The sequence below is a fragment of the Mizuhopecten yessoensis genome, unplaced genomic scaffold (genome assembly GCF_002113885.1).
Source record: "Mizuhopecten yessoensis strain PY_sf001 unplaced genomic scaffold, ASM211388v2 scaffold9033, whole genome shotgun sequence".
Classification (NCBI taxonomy): domain Eukaryota; kingdom Metazoa; phylum Mollusca; class Bivalvia; order Pectinida; family Pectinidae; genus Mizuhopecten; species Mizuhopecten yessoensis.
This window is the reverse complement of record NW_018407845.1, coordinates 897,288-914,121: the sequence shown is the minus strand read 5'-3', so window position 1 is coordinate 914,121 and position 16,834 is coordinate 897,288. Positions and strand designations below refer to the sequence as shown.

Below are 16,834 nucleotides of genomic sequence, written 5' to 3'. Positions count from 1 at the left end.
ACGGAAACCCTGTGTTGTAAGTGTGTCCGTCAGCAGTCCACATCTATCACGGAAACCCTGTGTTGTAAGTGTGTCCGTCAGCAGTCCACATCTATAACGGAAACCCTGTGTTGTAAGTGTGTCCGTCAGCAGTCCACATCTATCACGGAACCCCTGTGTTGTAAGTGTGTCCGTCAGCAGTCCACATATATCACGGAAGTCATGATGAAAGGGGCAAGCTCTTGAGTACCGATTCAACTGCGACAAGTAAACATCGTAGATAGGGGGAGAAGGGATGTTGCTATCAAGAAAGATAAATTCACGAATTCAGAAAGTCGAAATCGTCTCGCTTATCGTACATCTCATTGATTACGACTGAGAAATGTATAGTAGATTGAAGGCTTCTCGATACAATCACTGAATACTAATAACGTTCAAAGGACTCATCTATTTGGAACATCATACTGGTTTGATCAGGCTCTGCGGTTGCGAATTGTAAAATATAATCTCCGTAAGCAGGGAATGCCGGTGATATGTTGATACTTAGAACAGAACAGATCATGATAGTTAAAGTTGCTACATTGATCATAGCATTTAGTAGTGATACAAAAGTCGCTGTCATATTGTTATATGTGGTATCTTTGATTACAATATTTGCAGGATAAATTAGCTGCAAACATATTTTGATGTTTTTGTTAATCAATGGCAAAGCATATCAATATTACTGATTGTGAAATTAAAGCATTCTATTAATATTCTAAAATATACCTTTTTATTAATGTAATTTCAATACAAAATTAAATAGGCAAGAAGTAGTGAATACTTAGTCCCATAGCATGTTGAAATACTATTCCATTCAACTCAACGAAAATATGCCAACCAAACCATTTATTACGGGACGATATCACCGTCGGTAATGTTACCTTGGAAGTATTGTGATGTTCTAAGGGCAACAAGACATTGATCTATTAAATTTTTGCTTTTAGACGAATTAAGTTATTACCTTAAAGTTGGTAAGTTTCCAAAATACGGCATTAAACAAGGTACTAAACATGATACGGATAATTTAGACTCTCACTGACAATATACTAATCCGTCTTTTCGTATTGCAGAGTTATCTGCTCTTGTGAGCAGGTATTGATTGTTATGTCATTTGTTTGTGACAGTTACGTCATAAAATTTTGAGAAAACGACGTAATTTTCTCACACAAACTAATAACGTAACAATCAATACCTGCAGTTTACTCTGCAATACGAAAAGACGGAATAGTCAAGGGAAAAAAAGGATTTCAATGGAGGTACATTGAAAATAAGACCATGTGTTCAGGAAGGGAAGCGTATTTTGATTCATCGATAGCATACATCCACGGTGTTAATTTAAGTCAAAAACATAATATGGTGAAATGTTATGTTAGAAGTTTAATAACCCTTGATAATCGACAAGGACTGACACACAGTCAATATCATTTGGAATACCAACACATTTACCTAGTAGCTAATGGGGAGATGTTAGAACTATGTCTTGATACAGTTTGTTCCAGTGCAGATACAGGAATGCCTATCGCCATGTATAATCGTTAATGATATAGTGTAACATTTACTTGCTCTTCCGGAGAACCAAGTTCCCCTGCGGCTCTTTGTTTATTGCGTCCTTCGTTTTATTTGATGTGCCCTCTGATCTTGTTGTTGTCTTAATCCAACCTTTTTTTTTTCAAACAAACATTATAAGAAAAAATGGCCAATGTAAATACAAATATCTTTCTGGCAATAAAATTGAGACTTTTTATCAAACATCAAACTACTGGGGGAAAACACAAAGGATGGAATAATTTGTATGATTAATGCTTCGGTCGATGACATTTTTGTCGCATTTGGTATACGAATATTTAAACAGACAGTTGGTAATCCAAAGGATATAAACTATGTATCACTCCTTGTCTATCAAGGGTTATTATTAAAACCTCTAACACAACATTCAGCCATATCATTTTTTCTACCTTGAAAAAATCGCTTATTAACGAAGATACCAACATACAGTAAAAAACGGGTCTAAAAAAATAGCTGTAAGATATTTTTAATTTAAAGTATTATAATAAAGCGAGAAAGGGAATGAACTAAGCTTTCTGTTGATACACTTAGTATTTTGAAGATTCTTCAGTATTTACAATAGTTCATCAACCTAACAGTGAAGAAAATGCAAACCAGGGCAAAATATAAAATGAAAGATTTCAATGGAGACCCTTGAAAGGTTATAAGGAGGATAATCAAATCGGCAAGAAGTAGAGAACAGTTAGCCCCCATCGCATGTTGTAATAGTATTCCATCCGATTCAATAAAAATATGTCGACCAAAACATTTCTTACGGGACGATATCACCGTTGGTAATATTCCTTGACAGTAGTGTGATTTTCTAAGGGCAACACGATAGTATTTACATTTCCCAAATACGCCATTAGTTAAGGTGCTAAGCATGATACGAATAATTTAGACATTTACTGACAATAATGGTATACAACCACTATTGCTTAATACTGTAGTCAAGGGAAAAAACACTTAGAGAATATTGAAGGTTACAAAAAACGTAATTCGAATTCAAAATCAATAAAACTAGAGCAAAAAAATAAACAATGGCAGGAAAATAGGACCAGGTGTTCCGGAAGGGTGAGCGTTTTTTTTCTTAATCACTTAAACCTGCCATGTATATCTAGGGCAATCCAAGTAAAGTCACGTCCTTATAGCTGGAATTGGGGTAGTGGCAACAAAACAACATGACACAGTAATACGCATAATGAAAAACATTTGCCCATGGTCTTCATCGACTTGCACGTCTTGAAACACTGTGTTGTAGATTCGTTTGTCAGCTAATCGACATCAATCACAGAAGTCCTGATTTTCAGAGCAAGCTCTTTGATATCGAACCATCTCGTCCCTGCAGGCAGGGTGTAAGAATTGTACCTGCTGCCTCCATTGCATGATCGTAAGAGGCGTCTAAATTTGGGATCTTATCTTTTGTCTTCTTTCTAAACAACTTTCTTCTTCCTAATGTCTCCCTTGACAATGCCCCTGTAAGGAAGGCTTTGGGTTCTGTCCCCTGGCCGAGACATACCAGTCTGTAAAAATGGTAGTTTCTACTCCTGCTTAACGCATATCAATTTAGGAGTGGGACGACTGGTTCGCCCGTTGTCAGTATAATGAGACCGGGTGGGGTGTCCTGCTGGTAGGTGTGTCCTGCTGGGTGTCTTCGGCAGTATATTTCAGTGAGGTAGCACTATAAAGTCGGCATCAGTTCTGCGCTATCACCAGGAGACAAACACGAACATGTCGCAGCCTCCCAAAACACGCACGCATACACTACACGCATGCTTCTTGTACACAGGGGAGGCCGTCCTTAAATGACCATAGCTGTTGATAGGACGTTAAACAATACTAAACAAAACCAAACAAAACCAATATCGAATCAACTGTGATATGTAAACATCTTGGGTTGGGAAGCATGGTTGTTGCTATCGAAACATTCCCGCTGTAAAGCGACTGAAGAAGAGCAATCTGCGGTGTCCTTGATTTCAAGTTCAGGAGAGAAGATATATGACCGACGTGGTCAATAAATCTCTTGTTATTTAAAGACAGCACATCGTCGATATATCTGAATGTGAAGTTGAAGGATCTAATTAGGGTTTTCGTTACCAGTCCTGGTAATCTTATTAATAGATACATCCTCATATGCAAACAAAATCAAATCTACCTAAAGAGGGGACAGTGTATTCCCATAGAAATGCCTACAGTCTGCTGGAAATCTCGCCTTCGAACTCAACCGAGATATCGTCAACAAGGAACTCAATCATTTTTACTATTTCATCCTCAGTATACTTAATCTTTGGCCTTTGTTGTGCTTTTCACATGTACACTCCAAAAAATGTATGATCATATATTTTACATCGCCGTTCACCTTTCTTGAAAAAGAAAGCTCTCTTTACGAAGGAAGGCGTTCCCATAGTTGATATGAAGTATGCATGGAAGTGTAAAGAGTTCAAAATTCTGATTCCATTAATTCATTCTACTTCTGGATTAATGGTGTATACAGTGTCAAAATACGACTGTAATCCTGATTTAATGGTTCCAAGCCGTAGCGTAGCTGCCTTAGGCTCGAGTAGGCACGTGACTACACACAAAGAAAAGGTTATGTCCCCTATGTAATAACTGTGTTGGGGACGAATACCACTACTTATACCAATGTACTAATGTATCTGTTGTAGCTCTTAGACAACTTTATATTCCAAATTCCAAATTATTATTCCAGACCAACTTATATCAAAATGAAAGGAATGTTCTCAATTTGTAACACGGTAATCTTAACAAAAGGATGTAAATTTATACAAAGAGTAATGAAGCTACTTAATATCTAAAATAATTTAGCTAAAAGAATTATTGAAATGGGTTGGTATTGTATGAATTGTAGCATGTGTCATATTATGTGAGTACTATGTCCATCAATGTATACTATGTATTATGTGACCTCTTGTTACGCACGTATACGTGTGGCGTGAGTGTAAAAATAAAACTTGAAAACTTGAAACTTAGTGTTTGTTCTTTATAAGTGAAAATTCAAGAAATTAAAAAATTAAATATGTGTATTCATTAAAAGATTTTCAGTCAAAAACAATCTTGTAATAAAGTGCCATACAACTTTCAAACTTATTTTGAAAGTAATGCTTGCTGTTGACAATTGTACACGACGTTAAATAAAGATTATTATTATTTTATTTATTTTTATTATTTATCTTTATTATTATCATTATTATTTTTATTATATATTTATTATATTATTATTATTTATTATTATATATCATTAATGCAAATCACACTTAACAATTTGCGTGAAATGCATGCATTTGTCTATGCAGACAAAGCATTAAATAATTTAATCTTTGTCTGCAGACACTTTTACATAGTCTGCTTGTCTGCTTGCAAAACTAGAAGAATGCTTGATAACCAAGGTAACCCTACCTTTACACTTTCAGTTTTTCGAAAACGAAAAACTAGCTAATCACGCTTCTGTATTACAATCTTTCCTAATACCCATTAATGATATGGATACGGACCTGCCTCGTTTGTATTTGATTCCGAAATTTTACAAGAAGACATAACGTTTTATCGTATTTTCATCTTGCTACTCAACCAAGCCGTTATGCAATTGTATTATACCATTGTATTATACCATTTTATTATACCATTGTATTATACCATTGTATTATACCATTTTTTGCAAGTGGAATAAATGGAATGATGATTTTGAAAAAAATAAAAAAATCTATCTTGAACATCCTCTCAAAATTTTGTAACAAAACAACTGCATTATAAGACATGTATGTACATGTACACTTTTGAAAAACTGTACTTGTACACAAATCAACTACAATATAGGAAATTTATGTACAATATGTGATTTATGAACATATTCCCTTTCCTTGTCATTTGGTCTTTAAATACACCGCCGCATCAGGCATGTGTGAAATATCAGGTTGACCCGACCCGTTAAGGAATGTTAATATCACTTGTAGTTGTTTTGTGTACATGTAGTTTTTAAAGTGTACATGTACATACATGTCTTATATTGTAGTTGTTTTGTGTACATTTAGTTTTTAAATAGTGTACATGTACATAATTGTCTTATATTGTAGTTGTTTTGTGTACATGCAGTTTTTAAATAGTGTACATGTACATAAATGTCTTATATTGTAGTTGTTTTGTGTCAGCTGTTATCGGCCGTTTTGTTGTCACTTCCAATCTTCTCATTATGAGGACGCCACATAACATGGAGTTTTTCATCTATGTTAAAATGCCGTGTGTCATCGATGACACAGAAGGTGCCTCCGGACCGCCTGGTCTTATTCTCCTTGTCTTTTGCAAGGGTCCCCATGCCTTTGTTTATATTCCCCCCTAATTCTATAAATCTTGAGTTCACTCTCTGGTATTCTCCTTTTTAGGAACCATCCTCCCACCAATAAAAAGCTTAACCTAGTGTTTATACTTTTAGATAACAATTCGTGTTTGTATTAGCTTTAAATGATTTTATAAGATACTGTCAGTGAGAACTAGTTGAAAATTCATGCTCAAATCCTCATACAGTTTATTTGCATCATTACCACTCATTCTTAGATTCGTGTTATTTGCATATTTAATTATAAAATGCACCGGTATACTTATCAACTGATTGTATTTAAACTTTAAAACTTTTGTCGTTAAACTAAAAAAAACACCATTTATCAGTCAATAGTTGTTCAAGTGCCGACACAAGATTTATATCCCAGCTGCCTCCCTGCCATGAATGGTAGTAAGAAGTTTGGAAAATGGTTTGACGGGGCAACTTGAAGAGAAAACAATAAAATGTTGTTATAAGGACGAATATGAAGTTTTCCCAATACAAACAAGATAGTTTCATATCCTTATCATTAATGGGTGTTCGGTAAGATTTCCATACAGAAGCGTGACTTGTTAGTATTTTGTCTCAAAAGAATAAATAAATATAAGTATGGGTTCCTCCTTTATTGAGTCTAGTTCTTCAAGCAGGTGATGTAATAGTGTTTGCCGACAGAGATGGAGCTATTTGATGTTACGGTCCAAGTTTGGTTGGTCTAGCACTTATACTTTCAGTAAAAGCAATACCTTAATCTCACTTCCGATACTTTGTCGCGACGAGACAAAAACCGCTTTCCTTTTTGACGCACAGTGATATTATGTGTGCATTAAAGTCAAACTTTTATTTTTTATGTCTAAGTATACTATTCCATTGACTTGTAAGCAATGAATGCCAGGCACTGGACACAACGAGAGCAGGCTGAGTTAGAGTCACTTTCAGAGTGGATCAAATCTATCAGCTCCATCATTCAAAAATGTAATTGCTGAAAACAAAACCCAAGTGTGCATTTATAGATGGAGGCTCCCTTATACATCGAGTGAATTGGCAAACTAATATGACGTTCGGCCAAATATGCCAGAAATACATCGACTACATACGGCGCATACACATAGAAACAACCGTCGTCTTTGATGGCTACAGCTCTGGCCCTGACACTAAAGATGGAATCCACCTACGACGCAATCGAGGAATCGTCGGAACCAAAGTAAATTTTAACGAGAACACTCCATTCCGGTCAAAGAAAGACGTGTTTTTGGCAAACAGTGAAAATAAGCAGAACTTCATTAATATGCTGAGTGAAAAGATAATTGAAAGTGGCATGGATACAAAACACGCAAACACAGATGCCGACGTCTTGATTGCACAGACAGCAGCTTCATCTGCAACGTCAAAACCCACCGTATTACTTGGCGAGGACACAGATTTGTTGGTACTCTTGTTGTACCATACGGACGTTACTGCACGACAGCTCATTTTCAAATCAAATCATTCACCAAATGGCAAATTGAAGGTATGGGACATCGGTAAAACACAGAGTGTACTTGGAAATGGCATGTGTCAGATACTCCCCGTGATACACGCCATAAGTGGTTGTGATACTACCTCGAGGTTATTTGGCGTGGGAAAGGCTGCAACTCTAAAGAAATTTGTGGAAAGCGGCGTCTTAAAAACCCAAGCTAGTGTGTTTCTTTATCCAGGCTCTACTAAAGAGCATGTCATAGCTTCTGGAGAAATTGTTATCAGTACTTTGTACAACGGTTTGCCAAACGAAAATCTGGATGCTTTAAGATACAGAAAGTTTGTAAATCGGGTCATGACGAACAAAACATTCCTACAGATACACACCATTCCTCCAACTTCCGCGGCCGCAGCATACCATAGTTTGAGAACATACTTACAAGTACAAACATGGATATCGGAAATATCTTTGAATCCAAGAGAATGGGGATGGATGCTCTCTGAAGAGAAACTTATGCCTATCAAAACCAACAAAGCTGCTGCACCTGAGTGTCTTCTACGCATCATCCGATGTCAGTGTAAAACTAATTGTGATAATAAGAGATGCACCTGTAGAAAACATGGATTGGAGTGCTCCACGGTTTGTGGGGAGTGCAGAGGTAGCAGTTGTTCAAACTCATCAAAACAAGTGGCCGAGGAATTAGAAGATGATTGATTCAATGAATGGCTGGCTGATGCTATAGCGTTAGTAAAACAATGATAGTAGAGACATGGCTCTTACGATTATCATTCTTGAACAATCATGCATATTAATCTTTACCTTCATAGTTTAGTTTCCGTTGGGGACATTTTACTAACATTTCGTAAATTCTATTCCCTCTCCCTACTATAAGGTTACGACTTACGACGTGATTAAAGACTTACAACCAATTGTAGAAGGGTCCCAATATAGCCACTGCATAGATACATAACTCTGGACCCTTTATCAAACTTGTGTCGTTAAAAACTTTGTTAAAAGCTGTGTTTTCTTTGCAAACTGAGAAGAAGAAAAAAATTGCTACTTGTTGGTCAACTCGCCCACAAAAATGTACCATGTAAAATATTCATCTGATAATTGACTGGTTTGATAGTCCTTCTAGTGATATGATCTAATGTTAAGAATAGATGTACTGTTTATACATCGAATTAGCAAGAGTGATGAATTGTTACGACCAAACCGTAATTTCTCCACTGGAATGCTTACAAAATGACGTCGTATTTCATTTGAATTGGTCAACTCGCCCACGTATAATCGTTGAGCAATATGTTTTTTTTTCATTAAAAATGTCATGTGACAGTTTTTTATGAGTTATTCAAATCACTAATGACGAATTGTTTCTGAAATGATCTCAATTGCGGTGAAATAAATCATAATAAGTTTAAACACATGTTTACTAGTTTTCATTGGTTTTTATTGAGATACTTGAGTTGGAGGCCCTTATTTGTCAATTTCCCTTTAATTTTTAGATGTCGATTTTTCAGAAGTCATTGGTGATATAAAAAAGATGATAAAAATGCATCAACCGTTTCTGTTGCAATTTGTTTGAGGTTAGGGCATTTTTGGCGTTAGGTGACTAGACTATTATTTAACCTGATGACCAAACCACACTCGACTATCTGCATGATAGGTATGTAGTTGTGTCTGCAGACGTAACATCAAATAGCTCCAACTACATACCTATCATGCAGATAGTCGAGTGTGGTTTGGTCATCAGGCTAAATAAATGCACACTTGGGTTTTGTTTTCAGCAATTACATTTTTGAATGATGGAGCCGATAGATTTGACCCACTCTGAAAGTGACTCTAACTCAGCCTGCTCTCGTTGTGTCCAGTGCCTGGCATTCATTGCTTACAAGTCAATGGAATAGTATACTTAGACATAAAAAATAAAAGTTTGACTTTAATGCACACATAATATCACTGTGCGTCAAAAAGGAAAGCGGTTTTTGTCTCGTCGCGACAAAGTAGCGGAAGTGAGACTAAGGTATTGCTTTTCCGGCGAGGGCAGCAACATTAAGTTTTTGCGTTTAATTTAGTTTTACTGAAAGTATAAGTGCTAGACCAACCAAACTTGAACCGTAGATACATGTTAGGTAGTATATATCAACCCATGCATCAAATGCTGCATGTCTTCATTGGTTTTTAGTCCACCTATATGTGCATTGGACACAGGCGAGACATACAATCCGAATGACTTGTTTTTAATGAAAATCACTTTTGTAATTTATGTATACTGTAATATAATGTTATTTTCTTTATAACAACTACATCAGATTATTAACTGACCATTTCAGGATGACAATACATTTATAAAAACTTTTTTATTGTCTGAAAAAAGAACCCCAAAAACGTTTAGTTTTTATTACAAATTTTATTTCAAGTGTCAACTTGTACACATGTTCAGATCAGTACCACAAAATTTACATAAACGGCAGATACATGTACAATAATCACGTTTATACACTTCTGGATTACGAACATTAATGAGCAAACAAGTTTATTAAAGATACATATGTTAATATACTTGTAAGAAAAACAGCTCAGTGTTGGAAAATTTGACAGCAACTTAACCATGTGAGGGGAGACAATCAATTTTGACATCACAACGAATTAACAAGAATGGAGAATTAAAGTCAACAGTTCCCTTCCATGTTGTAATAGATAAAATATAATAAATAAATCATTTTACTTAAATTATTTGCAGTATGATAATGTTCTTTCTCTGAATATCAGAATATGTGATGCACAGTTCAACAACATTACGGGACAATAAATAACAACAGAGTAAAACATAGCTATACAAGTATTGCTGCTTTTATAGATACATGCACCATTCTGATTCTTCATGCAAGTACTACTTTATAAAATTGAATCTTAATTAGAAATGTAATTGAATTATATCTTTTATCTACTAAATGTACTTTATATACATACATTTTAAAGGATTCTATAAAGAATGTAGAAGAGATTTTGTCATAATATTTTTTTTATAGAAATTAATTTATTATAGAGAAGCGGGATAATTCTATCTGGTCCCACCTGTTCTAGTAAACCACTATAAACATATAACAATATTACAATTATATCATGAGGACAGGAAACAATCATTAAATATATCCATGATTTTGAGAAATTATTGTGTTCAGTTATTATCAAAATATTTGCTAAACGTATGACACGTTCTTACACAGGAAAAAACATGAATCCATCCATAATTTTTAGAAATGATCACGATTTTTTCAGTGGTTCTTCTTTTTCTTCCTATTAAAGTGCAGTCCCTTAAAGGTATTCTCACACTGATTATTACAATATCTGCTAAGTATATGACACGTTGTTACACCAACAGGATTTAAATATATATATATAACAATTTATTGTTGTAGTAAGTAGGTGACCAGTCACAACCCTGACAATATAAATTCTGACAGTTGTAAGTACAGATGGACTTGGCCGAGACTCCAGAAAAGTCATTTTATAATGAATTTGCAATGGTGTAAATATCACTTTATCCACCGAGCCTAGAATACCAGATTCAGTTGTCTCAGACAACATGTATAATATATATATTAGCTGGAGATATATTCAAAACATATATCTTACTACAACATACATTTGTATAACATAAAGAATAATCATGTACATATTTTTCTTCACCTGACATATAAATAAACTCTTTCAATTCCAATCTCCGAGATATCATTAACTCTTCGACATTCCACGTCCGTAGATATCATTTATTCCTCAAAATTCCAAACTCGGAGATATCTTTAAATCTTCATAATTCGAAGCTCCAAGATATCATTAACTCTTTAATATTCCAAGCTTGAGATATCATTAACTTTTCAACATTCCAAGCGCTGAGATATTATTAACTCTTCAAAATTCCAAGTTCTTAGATTCCAGTAACTCTTAAAAATTCCAAGCTCTGAGGTATCTTTAAATCTTCAAAATTTCAGGTATAATGATAATAAAATATCATACTGGTACAATAAAAACAACATATCGATATATTTAACATTTACATACTGTACAGCTCACGTAAAATATTTGTTCAAGAATGAATGGAAACATAAACAATGACTTCACACCTCGCTAACCACATTCAGAAATAACCTAGGTATGTTGAAAATACCTTGAAATTACTAACATGCATTAGAATTAATTTTCATTGAAACTTTTTTCTCTATTTTCACCATGCCCCTTTGCAAGAAAAAGTGAAAACTCCTAAGGAGAATCATATCACAATACTATCAAAACGAGGTATAAATCAACGTTACAAAGTAATATTCTCATCTCTGAAAACATGAGTATCAAATCTCAGTTATAAAACATTAAATAAATACTGCATGTATAACTTGTAATCCTATCACATTATTTGAGATTGTGCTATTCATTTCATCACATGATTTGAATTATGACAAAAACTGCTTTATACAATATAATAACAGCTTTCACATTCACTTAAATTACTGAAGGCATGAGAAACCAATGCTAGTTCTCTATGGTAGTCCTATACATAGATATACTGTTAACATATTTCACTGGTACCGCTGTATTCTAATTATAGAGCTTTTCATGTTTTAACTCATTCACCCCTGAAGACACATTTGAACCCTTTCAATTCAAAGGTTGAAATAGTTCATTATGAAATTTCAGGGGTGAATGAGTTAAATACTGCACTAAATTTTGACTGCACTAACTGAGGTTACTGTATATAGTTTCCTTTTACATGTATTGTGAGGCCGCAGGGATGGTAGCTTTGCACTCGTGGTTGTGACGATTGATACACATTAAGAGTAATGATGTTTAACTATATAGATTATATCATACATCTAATAGTTTTGTTGATGATTTAACAAAATACATTTAGCTGTTGTTGCTTAAAATGCTGTCATAAAGCCTATTCATTTGACTATTTGACACTATATATGCCAGGTTTCCCCGTCACTGTGTCTATTTGACACTATATATGCCAGGTTTCCCCATCACTGTGCTAAGGCACCATGAAAATTTAGTTCCTCCATTTGTCTAGATGGCAAAATGATAATCCTTGTAAATTTAGTTCTTTTAAGTTTGGGTCAAAATGCAAAAATTGAAGCCAACATAATTAACCCACTTTACAGTATGCTAGTACATGTAATGATTCAACATGGACATTATTATTTAAACTAAACATATAAATATATGCACATTCTTTGAACCTTTTGATGTTTCAAAGGGAATATACAGTAATACATTTTTAGAAAGTTAAAAATTAATGGTTTAAATTAATACACATATGTCCTTTTGGAAAGATAACAATACTGTCTCATAAATAGGACATGTAGAATTTCAACAGGAATCCAGAAGGACCTACGGGACTAAACATCCCAGTAAGGACCTCACTGAGGTAGAGACTACCAGTGGCACTGCGTTAGATGTACAGGAAATAGGAAAATACATAGTTAGGACTTAGGACTCGACAAACTTCACATGTATAGTAATCTAATTATAAAATGAGGTTGACCAAATGTTTAACTCTCTGCTGTAAGAAATACACCATATATGTATACAATGTCTGCACAAAATTCCTATATCATATTAAATACTTCATCTAAACAATATAAAACAGTTGTAGAAGTGATCTGTTTCTAAAACAGAAACAATCCTTCCATCTACGGAGAAATGATACAAGGTAAGTACGTAAAATACTAATAAAAAAGAAATTTTGATAGAAAATATGTACCCATGTATTAGAATAAATTATAGAATATTTTTTCTTTTTAGGAAAATGGAGTGAGCAATACACCTGATCATCCTTCTAAATACGGCACAGCAACACTTTGTAGTTTAATTGTGTGTCCATTTACACTGACACCTGCTGGTGGTAAAGCTATCCAGTTTAGTTACATGCCGTTATCTATATAGTGCCTGAACATAGATTTAACTACCTAGCGTGAATTGAGCTTTGGCCAGTTAATGTATAAAAATTATCAAGAAAAAAAAAGGAAACATCATTCCTGCAAATCTTTTAATCTACACTATAGTGAAAGAAATAAAAGGGATCCACCTGTTACTTCTCTCTCTTTTATTGTTACATGATTCTTCTGTATTGTATACACTTTTTATTTCACAACCATTGCAAAGTACTGACAAATAATTGGTATTATTTCATTGCTTCATTTCAATAGTATGTATTTCAAAATACACATATATTTCTTATATATTTTATGCAATGTATTTTATTTCTTATATATTTTATGCAATGTATTTTAAACTGTTTGCAAGACTAAAATTCAAATTTTGTAACTTCCCTAAACATTTTCATCAGCTCAGCTTGTAGCAGTCAACATAACAATAACTGGTAAAAAACCCATAATCTAAATTCAAAAAACATTCTCAGTTTTTGCAAATTCCCCTTTTTTCTTACTACATTATATGATATTGCTGATAGATTTTGTACCATACCACTAATGTTGCTTTACAATCAAACCTATTCCTATCATAGAATACTTCAAGACGATTCCAGGAGCTTCTTGTAAGCTGCCCATATGCCTTTCCTTTGCCCCTTTTGTGGTGTCTGTGTTGCAACCATTTCGATGTTTCTAGTTGACTTGTCAATCACAGCAGATGTATCCACGTGGAGATGTTTTCTAATTTCTGATAATTTCATAGCACCCTTACAGTCCTGAAATTGAAAAAAAACAACTTTTGTTTATTGTTAGGTCCAACTCATATTTCACCAGATTCTGATTTATACCGGTAAAATGCTGTCAATGTTAAGAACCCATACTATGTCAAGGTTATCTCACGAGTCCACACTGAAGTATCACTTCATCATACAGTTTATGAGTGACTAGACACTCTCCAGTTGATAAGCAATTTCCATGCAAATTGACAAGTTGTTCTAAGTCAATATGATTAACACTGCAGTTTGGTGAGTAATATTTTTATTTGATTTGTACATGTGAAATAGTACTTTTATGAATGTTGACATTTTTCATCAATGTACAGAAGTTTTTTCTTTGATTTCATTGCCACTTGACTATTCAGTAACATATGTACCTGTTGTATTCAGTAACATATGTATCTGATGTGTTCAGTAACATTTGTACCTGTTGTATAGACTATTCAGTAACATATGTTCCTGTTGTGTTCAGTAATATATGTACCTGTTGTAATCAGTAACATATGTATCCCTTGTACTCAGTAACATATGTACCTTTTGTATATAGTAACATATGTTCCTGTTGTGTTCAGTAATATATGTGTCTGTTGTGTTCAGTGACATATGTACCTGTTGTAATCAGTAACATATGTAGCTGTTGTGTTCAGTAACAGATGTACCTGTTGTATATAGTAACATATGTTCCTGTTGTGTTCAGTAATATATGTGTCTGTTGTGTTCAGTTACATATGTATCTGTTGTGTTCAGTAACATATATACCTGTTGTATATAGTAACATATGTACGTGTTGTATTCAGTAAAATATGTACCTGTTGTGATCAGTAACATATGTAGCTGTTGTGTTCAGTAATATATGTGTCTGTTGTATTCAGTAAAATATGTACCTGTTGTAATCAGTAACATATGTATCCCTTGTACTCAGTAACATATGTACATGTTGTGTTCAGTAATATATGTACCTGTTGTGTTTAGTAACATATGTACCTGTTGTATTCAGTAATATATGTATCTGTTGTATTCAGTAACATATGTATCTGTTGTATATAGTAACATATGTACCTGTTGTGTTCAGTAACATATGTACCTGTTGTATATAGTAACATATGTACCTGTTGTATTCAGTAACATATGTATCTGTTGTATATAGTAACATATGTTCCTGTTGTGTTCAGTAACATATGTACCTGTTGTATTCAGTAACATATGTACCTGTTGGAAATGATCTTTATATTTACCTGTTTTGTTGCCACTATGAGAAGTGGGCGTGTCTCCTGATCATTTTTTAGAAACTTGATAAGAGCTTCTCTAGATTCATTTATTCTGTCCCGATTGGAAGAATCGACTACCCAAACAATGTTATGTATACTCTGGAGAAACTGTTTCCAGTATTCACGGCAGACTTCAGATCCTCCAACTGGAAAAAGGGAGTAGAGTTACATGTACATGTACATAACAACGTGAGGGAACATGTATATCTATAAAACACTCCTGCATATACCAACTTACCATGAACATGTCTCACTGAAAAGGCCAGTTCAGAGTAAGTGAAAAGTTAAGCCCAACAACTTTGACAACTTACAGGTCAAAACATGGTGCATGTTTAAAGGTGTAATACAGCCTCCCATCAACAAACATCACTTACCATCCTAAAAATCACTTACCATTCCAAACATCACTTACCATCCCAAACATCACTTACCATCCCAAACATCACTTACCACCCCAAACTTAATTTAACGCCCCAAACATCATTTACCTACCATCCCAAACATCACTTACCACCCCAAACTTAATTTAACGCCCCAAACATCACTTACCACCCCAAACATCACTTACCATCCCAAACATCACTTACCATCCCAAACATCACTCCAAACATCACTTACCATCCCAAACATCACTTACCACCCCAAACATCACTTATCATCCCAAACATCACTTACCACCCCAAACATCACTTACCACCTCAAACATCACTTACCACCCCAAACATCACTTACCACCCCAAACATCACTTACCATCCCAAACATCACTTACCACCCCAAACATCACTTACCACCCCAAACATCACTTACCACCCCAAACATCACTTACCACCCCAAACATCACTTACCACCCCAAACATCACTTACCACCCCAAACATCACTTACCACCCCAAACATCACTTACCACCCCAAACATCACTTACCACCCCAAACATCACTTACCACCCCAAACATCACTTACCACCCCAAACATCACTTACCACCCCAAACATCACTTACCACCCCAAACATCACTTACCACCCCAAACATCACTTACCACCCCAAACATCACTTACCACCCCAAACATCACTTACCACCCCAAACATCACTTACCACCCCAAACATCACTTACCACCCCAAACATCACTTACCACCCCAAACATCACTTACCACCCCAAACATCACTTACCACCCCAAACATCACTTACCACCCCAAACATCACTTACCACCCCAAACATCACTTACCACCTCAAACATCACTTACCATCCCAAACATCGAACAGATTGGATCCCATGTTAACACTCTTAACATTAAATCCGACAGTTGGCCGAGGCTCATCATATGCTTTCCCATCTTTGTTGCCTTTTCCGAAACACCTCACAAAGCTTGTCTTTCCAGCGCCATCCAATCCAATAACTAAAATCTTTTTACTGGGAGGATCTTTTGACTGAAAGTAGAGCAGTAAATATACAAACGAGCATAAAGTTGGGGGGGGGGGGGGGGGGGGGGGGGGGGGGGTGAAC

The 16,834-nt window shown here is 35.0% G+C and overlaps 1 protein-coding gene across 1 annotated transcript in view; it reads right to left on the bottom strand.

Moving 5' to 3' along the window:
- Nucleotides 1-9,755: 9,755 nt before the first annotated feature.
- The window catches only part of LOC110457167 (ADP-ribosylation factor-like), a 9,209-nt gene continuing 2,130 nt past the window's right edge, over nucleotides 9,756-16,834 (bottom strand). Inside the window, exons 2-4 of the mRNA XM_021508303.1 lie at nucleotides 16,575-16,758; nucleotides 15,297-15,475; nucleotides 9,756-14,061 (exon numbers count right to left, since the gene is read on the bottom strand). Coding sequence (XP_021363978.1) covers nucleotides 13,888-14,061; nucleotides 15,297-15,475; nucleotides 16,575-16,758 — 537 coding nt within the window. The 3' untranslated portion in view covers nucleotides 9,756-13,887. The remainder of the gene's footprint in view (nucleotides 14,062-15,296; nucleotides 15,476-16,574; nucleotides 16,759-16,834) is intronic.